The sequence below is a fragment of the Pagrus major genome, chromosome 11 (genome assembly GCF_040436345.1).
Source record: "Pagrus major chromosome 11, Pma_NU_1.0".
Lineage (NCBI taxonomy): Eukaryota > Metazoa > Chordata > Actinopteri > Spariformes > Sparidae > Pagrus > Pagrus major.
Genome location: NC_133225.1, coordinates 8150632 through 8166149, shown reverse-complemented (window position 1 = coordinate 8166149; position 15518 = coordinate 8150632). Strand labels below are relative to the sequence as shown.

At 40.6% G+C, this 15518-nt stretch overlaps 2 protein-coding genes across 4 annotated transcripts in view; one reads left to right on the top strand and one right to left on the bottom strand.

The window, feature by feature from the left end:
• Nucleotides 1–282: 282 nt before the first annotated feature.
• anapc4 (anaphase promoting complex subunit 4) lies at nt 283–6640 on the bottom strand. 2 transcript variants are annotated; one of them, XM_073476404.1, is made up of 28 exons: nt 6379–6640; nt 5840–5955; nt 5647–5752; nt 5419–5551; nt 5252–5326; nt 5134–5160; nt 4992–5036; nt 4811–4895; nt 4418–4525; nt 4157–4327; nt 4013–4077; nt 3835–3877; nt 3639–3715; nt 3443–3543; nt 3309–3360; nt 3156–3211; nt 3009–3055; nt 2848–2904; nt 2706–2762; nt 2518–2611; nt 2276–2373; nt 1839–1918; nt 1715–1753; nt 1531–1632; nt 1371–1448; nt 1101–1268; nt 857–980; nt 283–656 (listed from the first exon to the last, which is right to left on the bottom strand). In XM_073476404.1, exons 2-28 carry the CDS (start codon nt 5945–5947, stop codon nt 417–419), a joined length of 2436 nt encoding a protein of 811 aa, XP_073332505.1. In that variant the 5' UTR covers nt 5948–5955; nt 6379–6640; the 3' UTR covers nt 283–416. The 2 variants fall into 2 exon arrangements, with proteins under 2 accessions (XP_073332505.1, XP_073332506.1); XM_073476405.1 differs by having other exon boundaries at nt 1857–1918; nt 6379–6467.
• Nucleotides 6641–11073: 4433 nt separating this feature from the next.
• The window catches only part of palld (palladin, cytoskeletal associated protein), a 56606-nt gene continuing 52161 nt past the window's right edge, over nt 11074–15518 (top strand). For both annotated transcript variants that reach the window (XM_073477241.1, XM_073477242.1), the window contains exon 1: nt 11074–12068. In XM_073477241.1, the coding sequence (XP_073333342.1) occupies nt 11074–12068 (995 nt within the window). The remainder of the gene's footprint in view (nt 12069–15518) is intronic.

Sequence of the window (15518 nt, the reverse complement as noted above, 5' to 3'; positions counted from 1 at the left end):
TAACTAGCCTCGTACAAAAGCGTTTAACGTAATTTTTTCAAAATAAATGTCGTATTTGCACATGTAACATTTGGCTGGCTCAAAAATTATTCGATTATTTATTAATTATTTTTTATTCAACTATACATTTTTTTGTTAAATATATATTTATTGGCCTCAAGGGACGCAGTGCCAGTCCAAGTCATCTCTAAAGGAAAACAAAGTGAAAGGCATGATGACAAAAACTATCAATTATTAAATCTACGCTACAATAATAAGAAAAAAAAACAACTCAAACAAATATGAGCACAAACATGTTTATTTTCATGTACAAACATTACACATGTTTCCAAATGTGTTAAAAAAAATGCTTTGCAACAAGCCTAAAGGTGGAGCTAAGGTGTATTTTTTAAGTCACTTGTTTCAGTGTCTCAGTCTTAAGAGAGTTCAAGGGCCTCCTCTGACTCCAGATGCTCCTCAGTTTTTTGGAACACTGCCCCCTTCTGCTCTCCGCCTTCATCTTCAGCCTCCACACCATCCTCCCCCGGCCCCTGGCTCGTCATAGAGGTGTCGAGGCCATCCTGGTCAGCGCTGGCGTTCTGCGAGTCTGCTCCCTCGTCATCTTCATCCTCCACATCCATCTCAAAAACGCGAATGTGCCTCAGATTGGCACTTAGCTGCCAGGAATGAAAAGGTTAATGTTAGAAAACAGTCCATTACAGTCATTCACTGGCATGCTCCCCGCTGGCAGAGGAAAGTGAGAACACCAAAAATGGATCTTATTGATCCCTCGAGCAAACATAGAAATACTGCACTAAAACGAAAACTCCCCATATATTTATTATAGTGGGAGGTGTTAGATATAACTTTAACATACCACACAGGCCACTTTGCGGATTCCATTGACAGCAACAAACTGGGCCTTCATGCTTTCCAGTTCTCGCCACTGATTCCCCAACACTAGTTCTTGGCACGGGATGGCACCACTCTGCTGGTCCAACCTGCGTTACAAATCAAATTAAATAAATTACTTTTAGTTTTTTTGTTCAACAGCCTGGTTTATACCAGTGAAAATAATTATCATGAAAGGTAGATGTGTCTAATAATACACACACACACACCTCAGGTTAGTCTCCCAATTGAATTCAGTCTCACAGCTCAGGGCTGAAGCTAGAGGAAGCTGAGCCAGGACACGCCTTCTGTTCTCTTCTTCTGATCCTTGCAAGACCACAGTTAGCATTTCATCGTCATAGAAACGGGCATCCAGGCAGCTGTATACATAATTAGGTCTAGAAAAGAAATTTATGCTGAGTTATGGTAGAAATACCTTCACTTGCATTTATGTTCATTCAACAAAATTAATTACTAGGAATGACATGAGAGGGACTTACTGGGCTGTAGCATTATCATCGTCTGTGTTGTCAAGATGGTGGCTGAGGTCAATGGACATGACGCTGTTGGGGATGTGTCTGTGTGAAAACAACAATTACGGTTACAAATACAGCTTAAACACACAAAGAAACTCACACATACACCAACAATCACACAAACCTGTTTGGGTCTGTTCCTTTGCGTAATAGGTAGAGTTTGCTGGGTGAAACCTCTGGCATGCAGAACAAAACATAGTGCATTTTGGCTTTCTTGTCATTCCACCTGTAGCACAAAAAACAAATATCATTCATACAAACCCCCCGTCTCTCAGTGCAAACCATTATGATGTTTGTGTTTTACGTACAAAGATGGAAGTTCAAAAAGTCGTGGAGTGTTTTCAGAGCTGGAAAGACAATGGACAAGATCAAATAAAAACAACTTTAATTACAATAATTTAGTAATATTTGAAAATATTACAGATTACTTACAGAGACATAAAATCATACCTCTCTGGCACGGTGTACAGGGGCAAAAAGACAGCCTGTTTTACAGACTTTCCAATCACTTCCTGCGCACACATAGATAAACCATAAATAAGCAACGTGTAAAATGAAAGAATAAGTAAAAATTTCACAAAAAAACACCTGAAATGTGTGTTTGTAAAGTCTGTTCAATTGATTATTAAAATGAATTAATCAAAGGAGTATTACCAAACACATTACTGTATTTTAGCCAAAAAAGCTGTATTGTGGTAACACTATTGTTGTGTAAAAATGCAGCAGAAGGGCTTTCGATCTACACAGAATGGGCAATATTGTTCCTGTTCTTCAGGTTTATCTTAAAGCTACATATCCAGACTTTGTGTGTGAGGGTCGCTGACATTTGTGGCTAAATACTTTGAATATACTCAGCACACAAAACTCACTGCAGGTTTCTGTAGACACTGCTCGATCACGCTCTCCATCATCCTCTTGACGAAGTGCAAAGACTTTTGGGGATATGAAGGAAACAGCAAAGGGCTCTCTAGATAAACATGTCAAACATTTTATCTGTTAGTTGTGGTGGTGCCAAGCTAACCTTTTACCTCATTTTGAAAAACAAAGTTATAAAGACAGTAATTATTATTAGCAAATTTTCTGCACTTATAAAGTCAAGATCATAATTCACCCTTCAGGTGCGTGCTCTCCTGTAAAAACTTCAGCCACTGGTTCCCCTTAGTGTTGGGCGGAGACACAAGGTCCTCATCCTCATCCTTAAGGTACTGTAAATGTCAAGATAAAAGAGAAACCAAAACTGTTGTAAGACAGCAGCTCCATTCAAAAACACCTGAAGGTATGCAAGTCAAAACCACCTACCTGACCAACTCGTTCTACGTTGAAGTACTTCCCTTTACGATCAAAGAGTTCTTCATTCTGTGAGAGAGAGCAGTCTGTGAACAGCTATAAATATGTTGAAAATGTATTCACCATTATTGCCGAGTCATTACACTGATCTCACCTCACTGAAGTGCTCAGACAGGAAGTCAGCAACAAAGGCAATGTCCTTCTGAGTCATCTAAGGGATTAACCAAACATGTTAAAATTCTATGAAAATGAAAGTGTTCATTTCAGGAACACTTGTCTAGAAACAAATGTCTAACAGCACCTTTGATAACTAACCTTGTTGAGTTCTGGAGGTACATGCTCCTCACACATCCTTAGCATAGCTGTAAAGAAAAAAAAACAGTCATTGTGAATAAAAGCAAACTTTAAAACTTTATACTTTAATTTAAACTTTATTCTTTGCTTTGTAATCTTTATTCTTACCTACATACAACCACCGAAAAAAGGCCTTAAAGTTCTTCATACTCTTGTCAATCACCCTGAATGACAAAATAACAGCAGATATACAATTTACACAAAAAACTTCATAATTGTTGATAGACAAGAAGTTAATTACTCAAAAAATGAATCACTCACTGCAGAAGTTCATTGGCTTTCAGAGAGAATGAACCCACTGCTGTGATGGCACCTGAAAACATAAAACACACCTGTTGATGTTGTTGATTCAATATCTGATGTTTTATTAATAATGCAGGTTACAGGCGCTGTACCTTCTATAGCTGCTGAATCCAGACCAAGGGGCTCGAACTTCTGCTTCCACAGGCACATGCCTTTCACCTCGCTGAGGTGATACAACAGAGCCTCAGAGCCACTGTAGCCATAGAGAAACAGAGGGAGAGATTTGAACTGAAAGATCTCAGGTACCAGGTGAAGGAGAAGTGATGAGAAGTGAAAGGCTGAAAATACCTCTGCAGGTGGCTGATCACCAGCTTCTGGATGCTGGAGTAGGAGGACTCAATGGACTGTCCGAGCTTCTTTAAGCCCTGTGATGAAAATATAATATACAGACAACAAACAATCAAACAAGATGTGTTTGCCAGTGTCAGGAAATCTTATCTGAAGTACACATAAAAAGGAGCATTCACACCACTCTTACTCTCACCTTAACAGTCAGCTGGTTCATGAGAAGAGCCTGCAGTTCAGGACTGCATGAAAGCAAAGAGCCAATAGGAAGAAAAATGAGATTAATTAACCCAAGATATTCTGACTCCATCTACAGGACACACCAAACATTGCAACATGATAATGAGCGAACACTCACAACAAAAATGTTTTCCTACCTTGATTGTCCCCACAGCAAGAGCTCCAGAAACTCATCTTGAACTTGAGTGTTTGTGTTTTTTTCCTACGAAGAGCAGAAATAAACAATTTACTGTTCGCTCTAATTTCAGCCAATTTATACTACAGACCACACGACTACTGACCTGAACAAACTTAGTGAGTCTGAGATCCATCTGCATGAGGATGTCCTCCCAGGCTTCACACATACATGTGAGCGAGAGGTGCAGGTACTGCAGCAGGGTGGAGATGTGGGTGAACTTGCGTGCCATCCTGGTTACCTCAGACAGACAGTCTGATAACAACCCTGTGTCTAACTGGAAGACAAAGATGGACAATTAAATTAGCAAATAAAGAAAACGCAGATTTAAAAGAACTGGTAAATGAATCCAAATCATCCATCTCACCTGAATGTAGCAGATCTCAGGGTTGTTGTCAGCAGACCTGACTTCTGTGATGACGGACAAAGACTTAAGGTCACTGGACAAACTCAGGCTGCGACAGGTTCCTGATACCTGTAGTGTCATTACAAGAAAATAATCATTAAATGTGTTGCTGAATTCTTCAGAGGCTTAATATTGGACTTTTTTGGACAAGGGGTTTGCTGATGGTCTCATTTGCTTCTGTAGGTCATGTAGAGACTTTAGCATTAGATTGAGACCGTTTTAAAAACCTCTGTAGTAGGTTTGAGTGGAATTTTTGGTGAAAATATTTTTTCAGTGACAAATATATCAGTTGATTTATTAACTCTTTTAGAAGATATAACTGACAAATCATACAAATAAAGGAAAGAACCTTACCCCTGTTAAAGTGGCAATCTTGTACATCCCGTAGGCATAAAGCTCCACAAAGCCAGCATCTCCTCCAAGAACAAGTACATTCAGCCTGAATGGAAACAAAATGGGTGATGTAATCATTCACAGCTTTAACTTAAAAAGTAGCATGGATTAAAAAGTCGCAGACTGAAGAGGCCTCATTTACCTGACTTCTCCCAGGAGATTCATTATCTCGTCAGACTTTTCCTCACTGTAACACAGATAGATCATGGCTGCTATCTCAAGCAAAACATACAGTAGTCAACTGATATCAGACTAATGAGTTATGCATTAAAATACTGCCTCACCTGAAGATTTTTGAAGTTGTGCTGTAGCTGGGGAAAAACAACAGTTTTAGCTAATGTTATTCAATCAACCCAGGAGTTGCTGTCTTATAACCTGATGTGTAATGGATGTTGATGTTACCTCTTGGGCAGTGTTGGTAATTTGGGAAGAAAAAGTTTGGATTCATCCTCTGAGTTGTAGAAAGAGCTGAGGGCACTGCAACACATTAAAAGAGCAAACATCCACATTATTCTTGAAAGTCAGACATCCTTTGTGCCACTGATTTGATCCATGAGCCTCACACATACCTGTTCTCCTCTGTCACCTCCATCCAATGCATGCAGGTCACAGGGTGCTGCATTGGAAAGACGTGGAGGATCTCTGCTTTCTCAACACCACACAGGACCACCTGCTTGGTGTCTCCAAGGCTGAAGGCCAATACTGGGGAGTAAAAAGGAGGATAAAATGTATAAACAGCTTCATGCTTCCATCAACAAGTAGACAACTATCAAGAGAAAGATGTAGTCATTCCTTACTTTTGCCATCAGGTCGCCAGGCAAGTGCAGTGATCTCTTTCCCAGTGCACTCACTGGGTGGTAAGCTCCAAACACGCTGGAAACTAGCCAAGCGGTGTAGCAGCAACTATGGTCAAACATCAACCATACAATTACAAAGCTATACATGATACCAAGACATGTGTCAGGAATTAATAAAGGATTTCAAACCTACCTCTCCAGTTGTGTTGGCCAGAGCAATAAGATCCCTTTTAGGAGACCATGCCATACACAGGACAGGGTTAGGAAGCTGCTTCTCTCCCACTTGCCGGAAGGCAGGCATGTTGTGGTCTGGAAAGTATGAAAAGTTTTAATAAATACATGTACAGGAAGTTAATTCGGATGGCTAAACTTAGGATAGTTAGTAAATGTCTTAATGATTATGTAACACTGTTATTGGTGATTGAAGAAGACAAGACAGTTGAGCCCCTTGTTATGTGTACAGCTGTGTCTCTGTCTTTTCATATAGTAGGATAGAGCTGGACGACCTGCTACATTTGAATGATTACGTTCATTTGCTGGCTTTCTTTATCCTTCATCATTGTGAATTGACTATTTTGGACTGTCTTGTGCAAAACAAGACAATTAAAGATGGCACGGTAGGATCTGGCGTGTAAATGTCAAAGTGTGCAGTAGGCGGGTAACATTAGCGCTAGCCACAACCTAAACAACACAGGCTAAACGAACAGTCCGTGCTAATAAGTGGAGCCTTACCGTTTGGAGTTGACAGCCCTCTGTTTAAATGCTAGATGTTACTGTATGCTAGCAGGTTTGTTAGCAAGCCGACGTAGCTAATGTAGCTAAACTCCCATGGCTAACTTTGGACATTACGGGCGGCGAAATTACAACTGCAACACGGCGTATTTTACATTTAAACGCGTCAAACACACTCTGCCCTGCGAAACACTAGATTTAAGTTTTCTTCGTGATGTTTTCACAATTACGCTGACGGCGCCATATTTTCCCTGCGACCAATCATCGAGGAGCGACGGCAGCCGCGATAAGACAGAATTGCTCGGAGGGAAAACGCGATTCGTAAATGTGAGACACAAAAAGTGGTTGAAGGATGAATTATTGATGGGCGAAACGAAGCTTTCTTAAAAATACTGAAGCATGAAGCTCTAAAGTTTATCTTCTTGTAATAGTTTATTGTTTGGGAGCGTTTTACAGTCAAAATGGGGCTCTCTGCTGGCCTAACGCTGGTTTTACATACAGGAGGGTTAATTGCAAAACCCCCAACCCTCAAAATGTAAGTAACTCGGTGAGTGGTTTGTTGTTGTGAGTGTTTATTGCCTTCTAGTATTTTTATTTTAAAGTAAAACTTTGGAAAGTTTTATCTAAGTGTGTAACGTCTAACTACTCCTCTGTCTTAAATGTTTTCTTTTTATGTTGTTAGAGCTATCACAATGATACTGATATTAATTGATGCAAGCAAGTAGGCTAAAAATCATAAAATGTCCAAAAAGCAACGTTTTATCTGAAGATGTTGTGTTGTAGAAGTGAAATCCAAATTTCATGACTGTCTAGTTATATTTTTAAACTGGGACAACAGCACATATGTTTGTGTTTTTATGTCTTTATTAACACAACCAACTAGGCTACTGTTATTTCTATCCATAAAAAATATTATATTTGTGAGAGACTTTTCATTTTGAATATTATGGACTTTTGGAAGAAAGTATGCTCATTCATTTATAGGCTAAATATAAATCGCTATTTTATCATATTTGTCTTAAATCCAGCTCCATTATAGCAGGTAAAGCACATCCTGACAGCTTGGAGTATTACTGTCGGATACTGTTCCCCGTCTGTTCAATATGAAAGGACGCTCACACATCTTTCAAATTCATACTGCTGACTTCTTTCCCCACAACAGATAATTCCTTGTGATTTTCAGGCTGATATCATTAAGTTTAATTGATCGTCAGAGGGAACAGCAGAAGTTTTCAATGGAACTGCTGACAGCAAGGTTCACCCTGAGTACTCCACAGACCTCCAGGCATCACAGGCTTGTCATTTTAGGCTTCTTGGAAAGAGACACTGCTGCATTCAGAGCAGCAGCCAAATCAGTCGTTGAGCTTGATTGTATGGGGATGATTTGTTATATCCAGACTTCAGCAAGTCACGCTGATACTATCTGGAAGGATCAAACTGTGGGAAAAAATAAATAGATATGTTTTTAATGGCCAAGAAGGGGTATGTATGTATAAAAGTTTAGTATGAAAATGGCCATTATAAAACTGAACCACTGGAAAAAGATTTGTTTGCTAAACCACCATTGATATTACAGGTAAAAAAGGCTCCGCAGCACAACCTATGTTATCTCCACAGCTGTAATAATACAGACTATCATATATATTCTTCTTTTCAAGCATAATCTACCCATTGTGTGTCAAGATGCCATGGCCTTTGGCCTTTGCAAATGAAGTCTCAGAGTCTCTTATCTATAGAAACACTATAAATACTGAATGCAGGCGACATGTAAACCTAATGTGTGATGGGGGGAATAGAGTTGTGGTGGAAACATACAGTATAAAATGTTGGAAAAGTTCCAGTACTATTCTTACATAAATCACAGATGCAAGATCTGTCTGCTTTAGAAGTCACCATAAATAATGCAGTTATTTTTAAAGGATGTGTTACCATCAGTTATTATTTGGGGTACTGTGACAAGTGAGTAGAATTTTAGAAGATTACTTCTTAGCCTGTGTGTGTGTGTGTGTGTGTGTGTGTGAAGTAGATAGTTATTACAGTGGAAACTTATCACTGGCACTTCACTGTAATCAGTACATTGATGAAGAACTAGAATAGCTCTGAGAGCATAAAATGTGATAGTGGCCTCGAAATAGACCAAGTGAGGCTGCATGGTCCTCGACTGTCTGTTATCCTTCTGACCCCCCATTTTGTCGTTAGTCTGAGACATCTATTTTCTGGTATTCAAAGGAGACCATTCTGGATGTCTTTTTTTGGATAGCAGAGAGTTTAAAATACGACATGTCTGTACCTTAATTTAATCTGAACATGCTCCATGTGAGCAGCTTTGACCTTGACAAAGCCACAAAGCACTAGTCTTTGCAAAATGCTCTTGGTCCCCTTTTAAGATAACTTACCCATAGATGAGGCTGATAAGTGGGTGGTCTGGGGTCATTGGGTTAACTCCGCTGGACACCTTGGCAACACTGAGGAGCTGCTGTCACTTCACTGTGTCAAATTAAAAGACGTCTTCACCTGACAAACCATAACCCAGCCAGTAAAGGACATATTCAGCAAGATGTTTGTTATCTTTTCTTTATCCAAACCTGTGGTTAAGTGTGGCCAATGCACATTGAGAGCCTCTGAGTGTCGCATGAACCCCAACTGTGTAGCTTATTATTAGTGGCTGTGTGGTGTAAGATAATACATGGATGCACTGTTTTCCATGTTTAATTAAAAAACACTGGTTCTGTAAAAATGTCACCACTACCTTCTGTTCCTCTGGACTACCATAACACTCTCTCTGCTTGCCAGTATTCTGGCTGTGAAACCTGAGCCGGGGCCAAATATAGCCCCACACAGTGAGCAGTTAGAGACCGGGACAGATGGGACAGCAGGCCACTGCAGAGGCAGTACGCAATTGGACCCTGAACCTGAGAGATCCTGCTGACTGTCTGACCAATAAGGCTGCTCTTCTGGAAAGAGAAGCTTCTTTTTGGCTCATTGTGACTAATAAACGAGACAAACCTGGAAGCACAAAACCAGGAGGAAGCGTTTGGACAGATAGCCCACTTTAAGGTTAGTTTTGCTCTGTTTTTATTGATTGGATGTTGATTGCTTATCAATAATATGACTTAGATCATTCAGTGTAACAGCTCAAGAGTTTTTCAATGTGGTGGTTCTATACAGTATCAGTAATATTTAAACATTACAATAAATGTATAATATATTCTTTATCATGTTCTTTTAAGGATATTTGGGTTCCTTTTCATTTTAAACTTTTTTGTAAAAAGTATAAAAAATACTGTTAAAGTATTAAGTTAATATTAAAGTTAACTTAAAAACGCTTTTCAAATCTTGGAAAGGATAGAAGTGAGTGGAAACTTTGACAGCGCTGACAGTTGTTAACATTCTGTCAATCAGTCTCAATGTTTAACATTTTCCACATTCATATTTAATGAGCCCTGTTTCGTTGTTATTGTTTCCTTGAGATAATACATAGTCTGGCCTCGTCTCGTCTGTTGAATGCGTTAACCCAGCAACTGTTTGTGCATGACCAGTTGTACCTGTGTGTGTTTGAAGGCAGTGGTTTCTTTCTTGAGCTCAGGGTGGGTGAGTTTGTGCTGCTGCTGTGAAACATAGCCCAGGAGATTAAAAATAACAACAGCTGGTCTTCAGGACGCCATGAGGCACTGAGTGTCACACTGCGTCATGCGTGTATCTACACCAACAGCTTCAAAACATGCTATACATCTAGAGTCAAGGTGTAGCGTGACAGATCACAGAGGTAGTAGAACTGTTTTAAACTACATGTGCGTGTGACCTAGTTTGATTTATAAACTTGTATGTACGGATGCATCGTGACCTAAATGTACAGTGCATACTAAACGCTGTGTTCACATTTATATTTGGATTATGGTTTAAAATGTCCTGGCATCTATGTGAAGACTCTCCATCTCTTGTTCACAAAATGATACAGCTTTAATGAGGAAAGATGTAAATCTGTGATGTGGAATTTAAAATGTGTGAGGTGAGTGGAGCTGCAATGAATGATTATTTTCTTTCCCGTTAATCGTTTTCATGAAACCATTTCCACAATAATCATATAGTCTATAAATTGTCAAATAATTGTAAAAAATGCTCATCAAAATTTCCCAGAGCCCAGAGTGACATCTTCAAATTGCTTCTTTTGACCAAAACCCATCAACAGTCCAAAACCCAAAGGACCTTCATTTACTATCATACGTAACAAAGAAAATCAGCAAATCCTGACATTTAAGACGCTGGAATCTGCAAATGTTTGACATTTTTGCTTAAAAAATGACAAACGAATATTAATTTATCAAAATAGTTGGTAAGTTAGCTGTAGAGGTGAGTACACCAAAGAACAGTGGGTAAAGAGGGTAAAGAGTGATGGGGTACAATGTCCTGTTGGAAACACAGTGAGTAAGAAATGCCAGTCATGTTCACCATGACCTCAGTTAAGGCCTTTGCTAATACCCACCAACTGTGTCCAGACAGCGCCAGCCTGAGTCATCCTGCCGGCTATGGCTGCGAGAGCAGATGAGCCAGTATTGTGAAGTCTATATTTTAAGCTTGACTCCTCTTGTTTGTCATTTCCCTTTAAACTGATAGTTATCTCATGTACACAGTGTAAACTGTAGTGTCTACAGTGTAAATGTGTGTAATTAGCTTGTTGTGAATGTGTATTTCAGGATGCAGGACGGGAGTTGGAATCAGCCGCTCCCCATTTCTCTGCTGCTGAAGGACCCGGCAGGAGGCAGGTCTTTGGAGGGCGATGGAGGGATGTTTTCTGAAGCGTCCTCTGATGGGGAACTCTACCTGGACTCAGTGACAGCGCTGGATTCTGGAGATGGAGACTTTGCAGATCTTACTGCCTTCTTAAGTGCAGAAGAGATTAACCATAGCCTGGACCTGGCCCGAGAGGCCTTTGGTGACCAAGTTGAATCTGAAGATCCAGGCCCCTCTAATCCTACGCCCCAGGAGCAGGCTCTCCAACATGTCCCTTCTCTCCCCTTGCCCCCCCAGACTACTGAAAACCTCACCACAAGCTCAAAACTGCAGCATCAGACCAAATCCCCCTGCTTGGATGACAGTGCAGCAGTTGAAGCCTCATCCAGCCAGAATGTACCCCTCAGTAAACCTGTACAAGTGTCCAGTGAGGCTCCATCCTCTGCTGAGAAGGTTGTCCGCAAACCAGTCCAGCCAGTGTATAAGCAGGATAAACCCCGGCTGCTTCATGAAGGCCTGGAGCTGAACGATCGAGCAGGGTCAGCCACAGAGTTCTGTAGCCGAGCTGCCACGTTCATCGAGGAGCTGTCATCCATCTTCAAAGGCTCTGCCCACCTGGAGCCGCAGGTGGAGGAGGACTCCTCCTCTCCTGACAGTGGCTATCTGTCCCCGAGGAGTCGGCGACCAGTCCCTCAGGGCTCAGCCTCTGTTCCCTCTGTGCCTCCCAGCCAACAGGAGCAGGCACAGTACAGTCAGCCGGCCATGAGCCTGGAGCCTCAGCCCGGAGGCCCGTTGGGAGTGGCAGCTTCTGCGATGTACCAGCACTCTGGAGCTCCAACCTCATATGGACCGCTGTCTCCTCCTTGTTTCCTCCAGAAGCTGAAGAGTCAGGAGGTGGCAGAAGGAAGCCCCATTCGTCTGGAGTGCAGAGTCACAGGAAACCCCCAGCCGCTCGTCAGGTAGGGAAAATGCACTTTAAGGACTTCTCATACACATTTGTTTAAAAGGTTTGAGGTTTTAAGTGTTGAATTTCATTATTCTGATTATCATGTGAAGAATTTATTCTTCAGCCAACAATTTTTGTTCGTTTATCTCTTTATCCATACGTTTGCATATTTTTAGTTGGTTCATTAACGATCGCTGGATGTTAATTAACTTATCAAACCAGTGATTCTTCAAGTCGTTACTTTTACTGAGTGACCTAATCAACTGAATTTTCAGATATATCAAATATGATATCAGCTATCAATAATGATGGAGAGATTGTTAGGACACAGAGTGTACAAGATTGTCCCCCTTTTCCATTACCATGGTCTTGTTCTCAGAGTGTTTGGAAATTAAGTAATGGTGTCTTCAGCCAGCATTAAACAGCAAATACCCACAACTGATTTTCCAGTGATTCTCTAAGATTTTGGCTTGGCAAAGAACCTGACTAGTCAAGGAATAACTTTTTTGTTATCCTTGGAGTTTATAGGCTTGATAGAGTTGTTGACATCTGTATTCTTCCATAAACACCTTCGTTATTACGTGTGCACTGTAATGTGAGTCCTGCTATCCTCTCAGATACTGAAAAGCATACACAGGAAAAGTTGGCCACCATAAAGTAGTTGGTGCTGCCAGTGGTGAGCCAAGTCATTTTCATCTTGATTAAAGGGTCAGTCAACCCAAATTATATATATATATATAAAAAAAATAAATTGTCACCTCTGGTGGTACTCAAGAAGAGTGTTTTGAGGGGGGTTTCTATGGGTTTTCTCCTTTTATAATGGAGGTGAATGTAACTTAAATTGTGTTCTACATTTTTCATGGGGACTTTTTCTTCATTTTAACTATTGACAGTGAACTGCATGGACTATCCAGCGTATTCAAAAGATTGTTTTTGGAAAGACATGTTACTCCTGAATTCTTTTTTAATTTTTTAGTGCTGTAAGCGCCTCAAACCAAATTTTATTCACCTCCATTGTATTCAGGTGGAGTTAGTGATCTCATAGATGGATAAAACCCAGCATGGCCGGATGCCACTAGGGGCAGGGTAAAAAGAAAATCAGTGTTTTTGTAATTGAAGTGAAGTTTTTCAGTTAAACATTTTACCTGCTGAAGCGAAGTCATACACAGGTCAGGAACTGTAAACCTCTGTGCTAACATTCAGAGTTCCAGTTTGAATGAACATGATGTGAGAACACGCTGACCTGCAGTATATGAACAGACCTCTATATCACAGTGTGGGTGATGTTGACCAGACCGGGCTTCAGGATTCAGCCTGGCTGGCTTGCCTGTTAGAGATAAGGTGGGCGAGGTGGGAGGTGACCAGGAGGTGAGAATTACTCGTGTTGACAAGCGGAGCACCTGGTTTCAGGTTCGGGGGGGACTTCCACTCTGTGTAAGCACATTTGTCCTTTGGTACCTGAGCCAGTTAAAGCAGGGACACTTTCGAGTTTATGCCTACATGAACTGCCCCTGGCTTTTTGCACCAGTTCAAACTAAAAATACACTCTTCTCTTGTTTCTAGAGATGTCAGCCTCACACCTCGGTCAACACGCTTGTTGTTTACTATTGAGACATACCTGTGCTAATTAAAGTAGCAATCTATTTGAATGTGATGATTTCAGGGATGTAAAAATGGCCTTTGCACTGTGTGTCTACTCCTGATAGTTCCAGCTTGTCTTCCTGAATTTCAGGCAGTGTATCCACTTGTTGCACTTCATTGAACTATATAAAATTACAAAATTAGCAATCAATATTTCAGGCTGCACTATTACATACAGTTGGAAAGTTTTGATATCATCAACTTATGCGCATTTCACTATACTTCACCCTGACATGTTTGGTATCTTTTGAGACCTTGCGGTCTTCGCTAGAATTTAAACTAATGTGGGTTTGACCAGTCCTCCTCTTGTCTGAGATTATAATAAAGGGTCCGATAGAACTAAAATAGATTCCTGAAGTTTTGAGCAGGCGATGTGTTTTTAGGTGTTTGTGTAATCAGAATACATAAAGTCGGTGACCCAGGAAGCGTATCTCCCTTGTAGGCTGTGAGGGGCCTCTTCAGCGGCTGTATAAATAGTCTTCAGGCCAACAGGAGACAGGCACAGGAATGCAGGCAATGCAATGACAAGGCGTTTTCAGTCACCACACTCCACATCTCCCTACACCTTCTTGGGGAATATAAAGGTAGTGTGTAGCATGTTTAACCACAAGGAAACAGGAGAGCTCAGACAGTGTAGTAATACTGACATTACAAAACAGAAAAAGTGAAGTGAAAGTTGAAGGAAGTCAAGTGGAGAAGCAAAAATGAAACTTAACCTTTTACCCCTATAATTGTATAACCTGTGCATAGTTGCCAAAAAAAGGTTGTGACCTTTATGCTGCTGAAAGTGAATTCAGATGTTGTTGCAGAATGAGGTGGAAGGATTGTTGAACTGAGCAGATCTGTGCAGAAGTTTTTGTTGTTGGACTGTGTGTTTGGCGGCTGTGAATGCTCTGTCAATGACTTGCTCTCAGTATTGTTTGTGAGCTCCTGAAAGAGTGCTGTCACTTCCGGTGTTAGGTATTGATTGTGGACACTAGATGGCAGCAAATTATATTTTATTTAAAATATCTTCTTCTGTGTAATGGAGGAAAGTTGCAAAAAGGGTGTATCATCTGTTTCTGTGCTGTGATCTCATATTAGTCTAATTAAACACCTAAAGCCTGGTGCTTTCTTTGCTGCATATAACTCTAACCATAAATACATGTGGACAAATGCCCAAACTTTCATATTTTGCTATTTAAAACTCAAACACTCACATGTCTGAAACCCTTACTTGCAGAGCTTCTTGCTGAAATACCAGCTGGACATGACTCACTTTATGTTGTGCATGTGTGTGTGTTTTTTGACCTATTTTCTCATGCATATATTTATTTTGTGTTGCACTGGACAGTTAAAGTTCCCAAATTGTAAACATTTAGATTTCCATGTCTTTTTTGATTATAAAACAGGTCTAGGGGATGTATAAATACTATGAAAAGATCAAAATGCACACAGCCTGTATTCAGAAACTGTCCTTAAATGAGCCGTCAGGACTTTTTAAGGTTGTAATGTCACGACTATACAGTCACTGCACCCTGCACGGCCATGTTCACCGGTACAGATAGATGTGGAAACACAGTGGGTGGTGCCTGCTCAGGCTTGTGAGAGCTGACCAATCAGAGAAGTCTGGGCTTTTCGGGAGTTGACCTAAAAGAGACAGGCACTAAAACAAAGCGTTCAGACAGAGAGTGTATAGAGGTGCTGCAGCACTGGACAGTAAGAGGAAAATAACGTGTCTTTGAACATTAAAGCATTTAAATATTTCCTAGTAAACATCAGTGAACCTGAAAATGAGCATAATATGAGACCTTTATTTATCTTCCGTTCACCTTTTTTCTCA

Excerpts from the sequence above, each read along its gene's own strand:
- anapc4 (XM_073476404.1), bottom strand. The coding sequence starts at position 5,947 with ATGCCTGCCTTCCGGCAAGTGGGAGAGAAGCAGCTTCCTAACCCTGTC. Across the intron at positions 5,753-5,839 it reads TGGCCAACACAACTGGAGAG|TTGCTGCTACACCGCTTGGC; the intron begins GTAGGTTTGAAA and ends GTTTGACCATAG. Across the intron at positions 657-856 it reads TCCGCAAAGTGGCCTGTGTG|CTAAGTGCCAATCTGAGGCA; the intron begins GTATGTTAAAGT and ends CATTCCTGGCAG.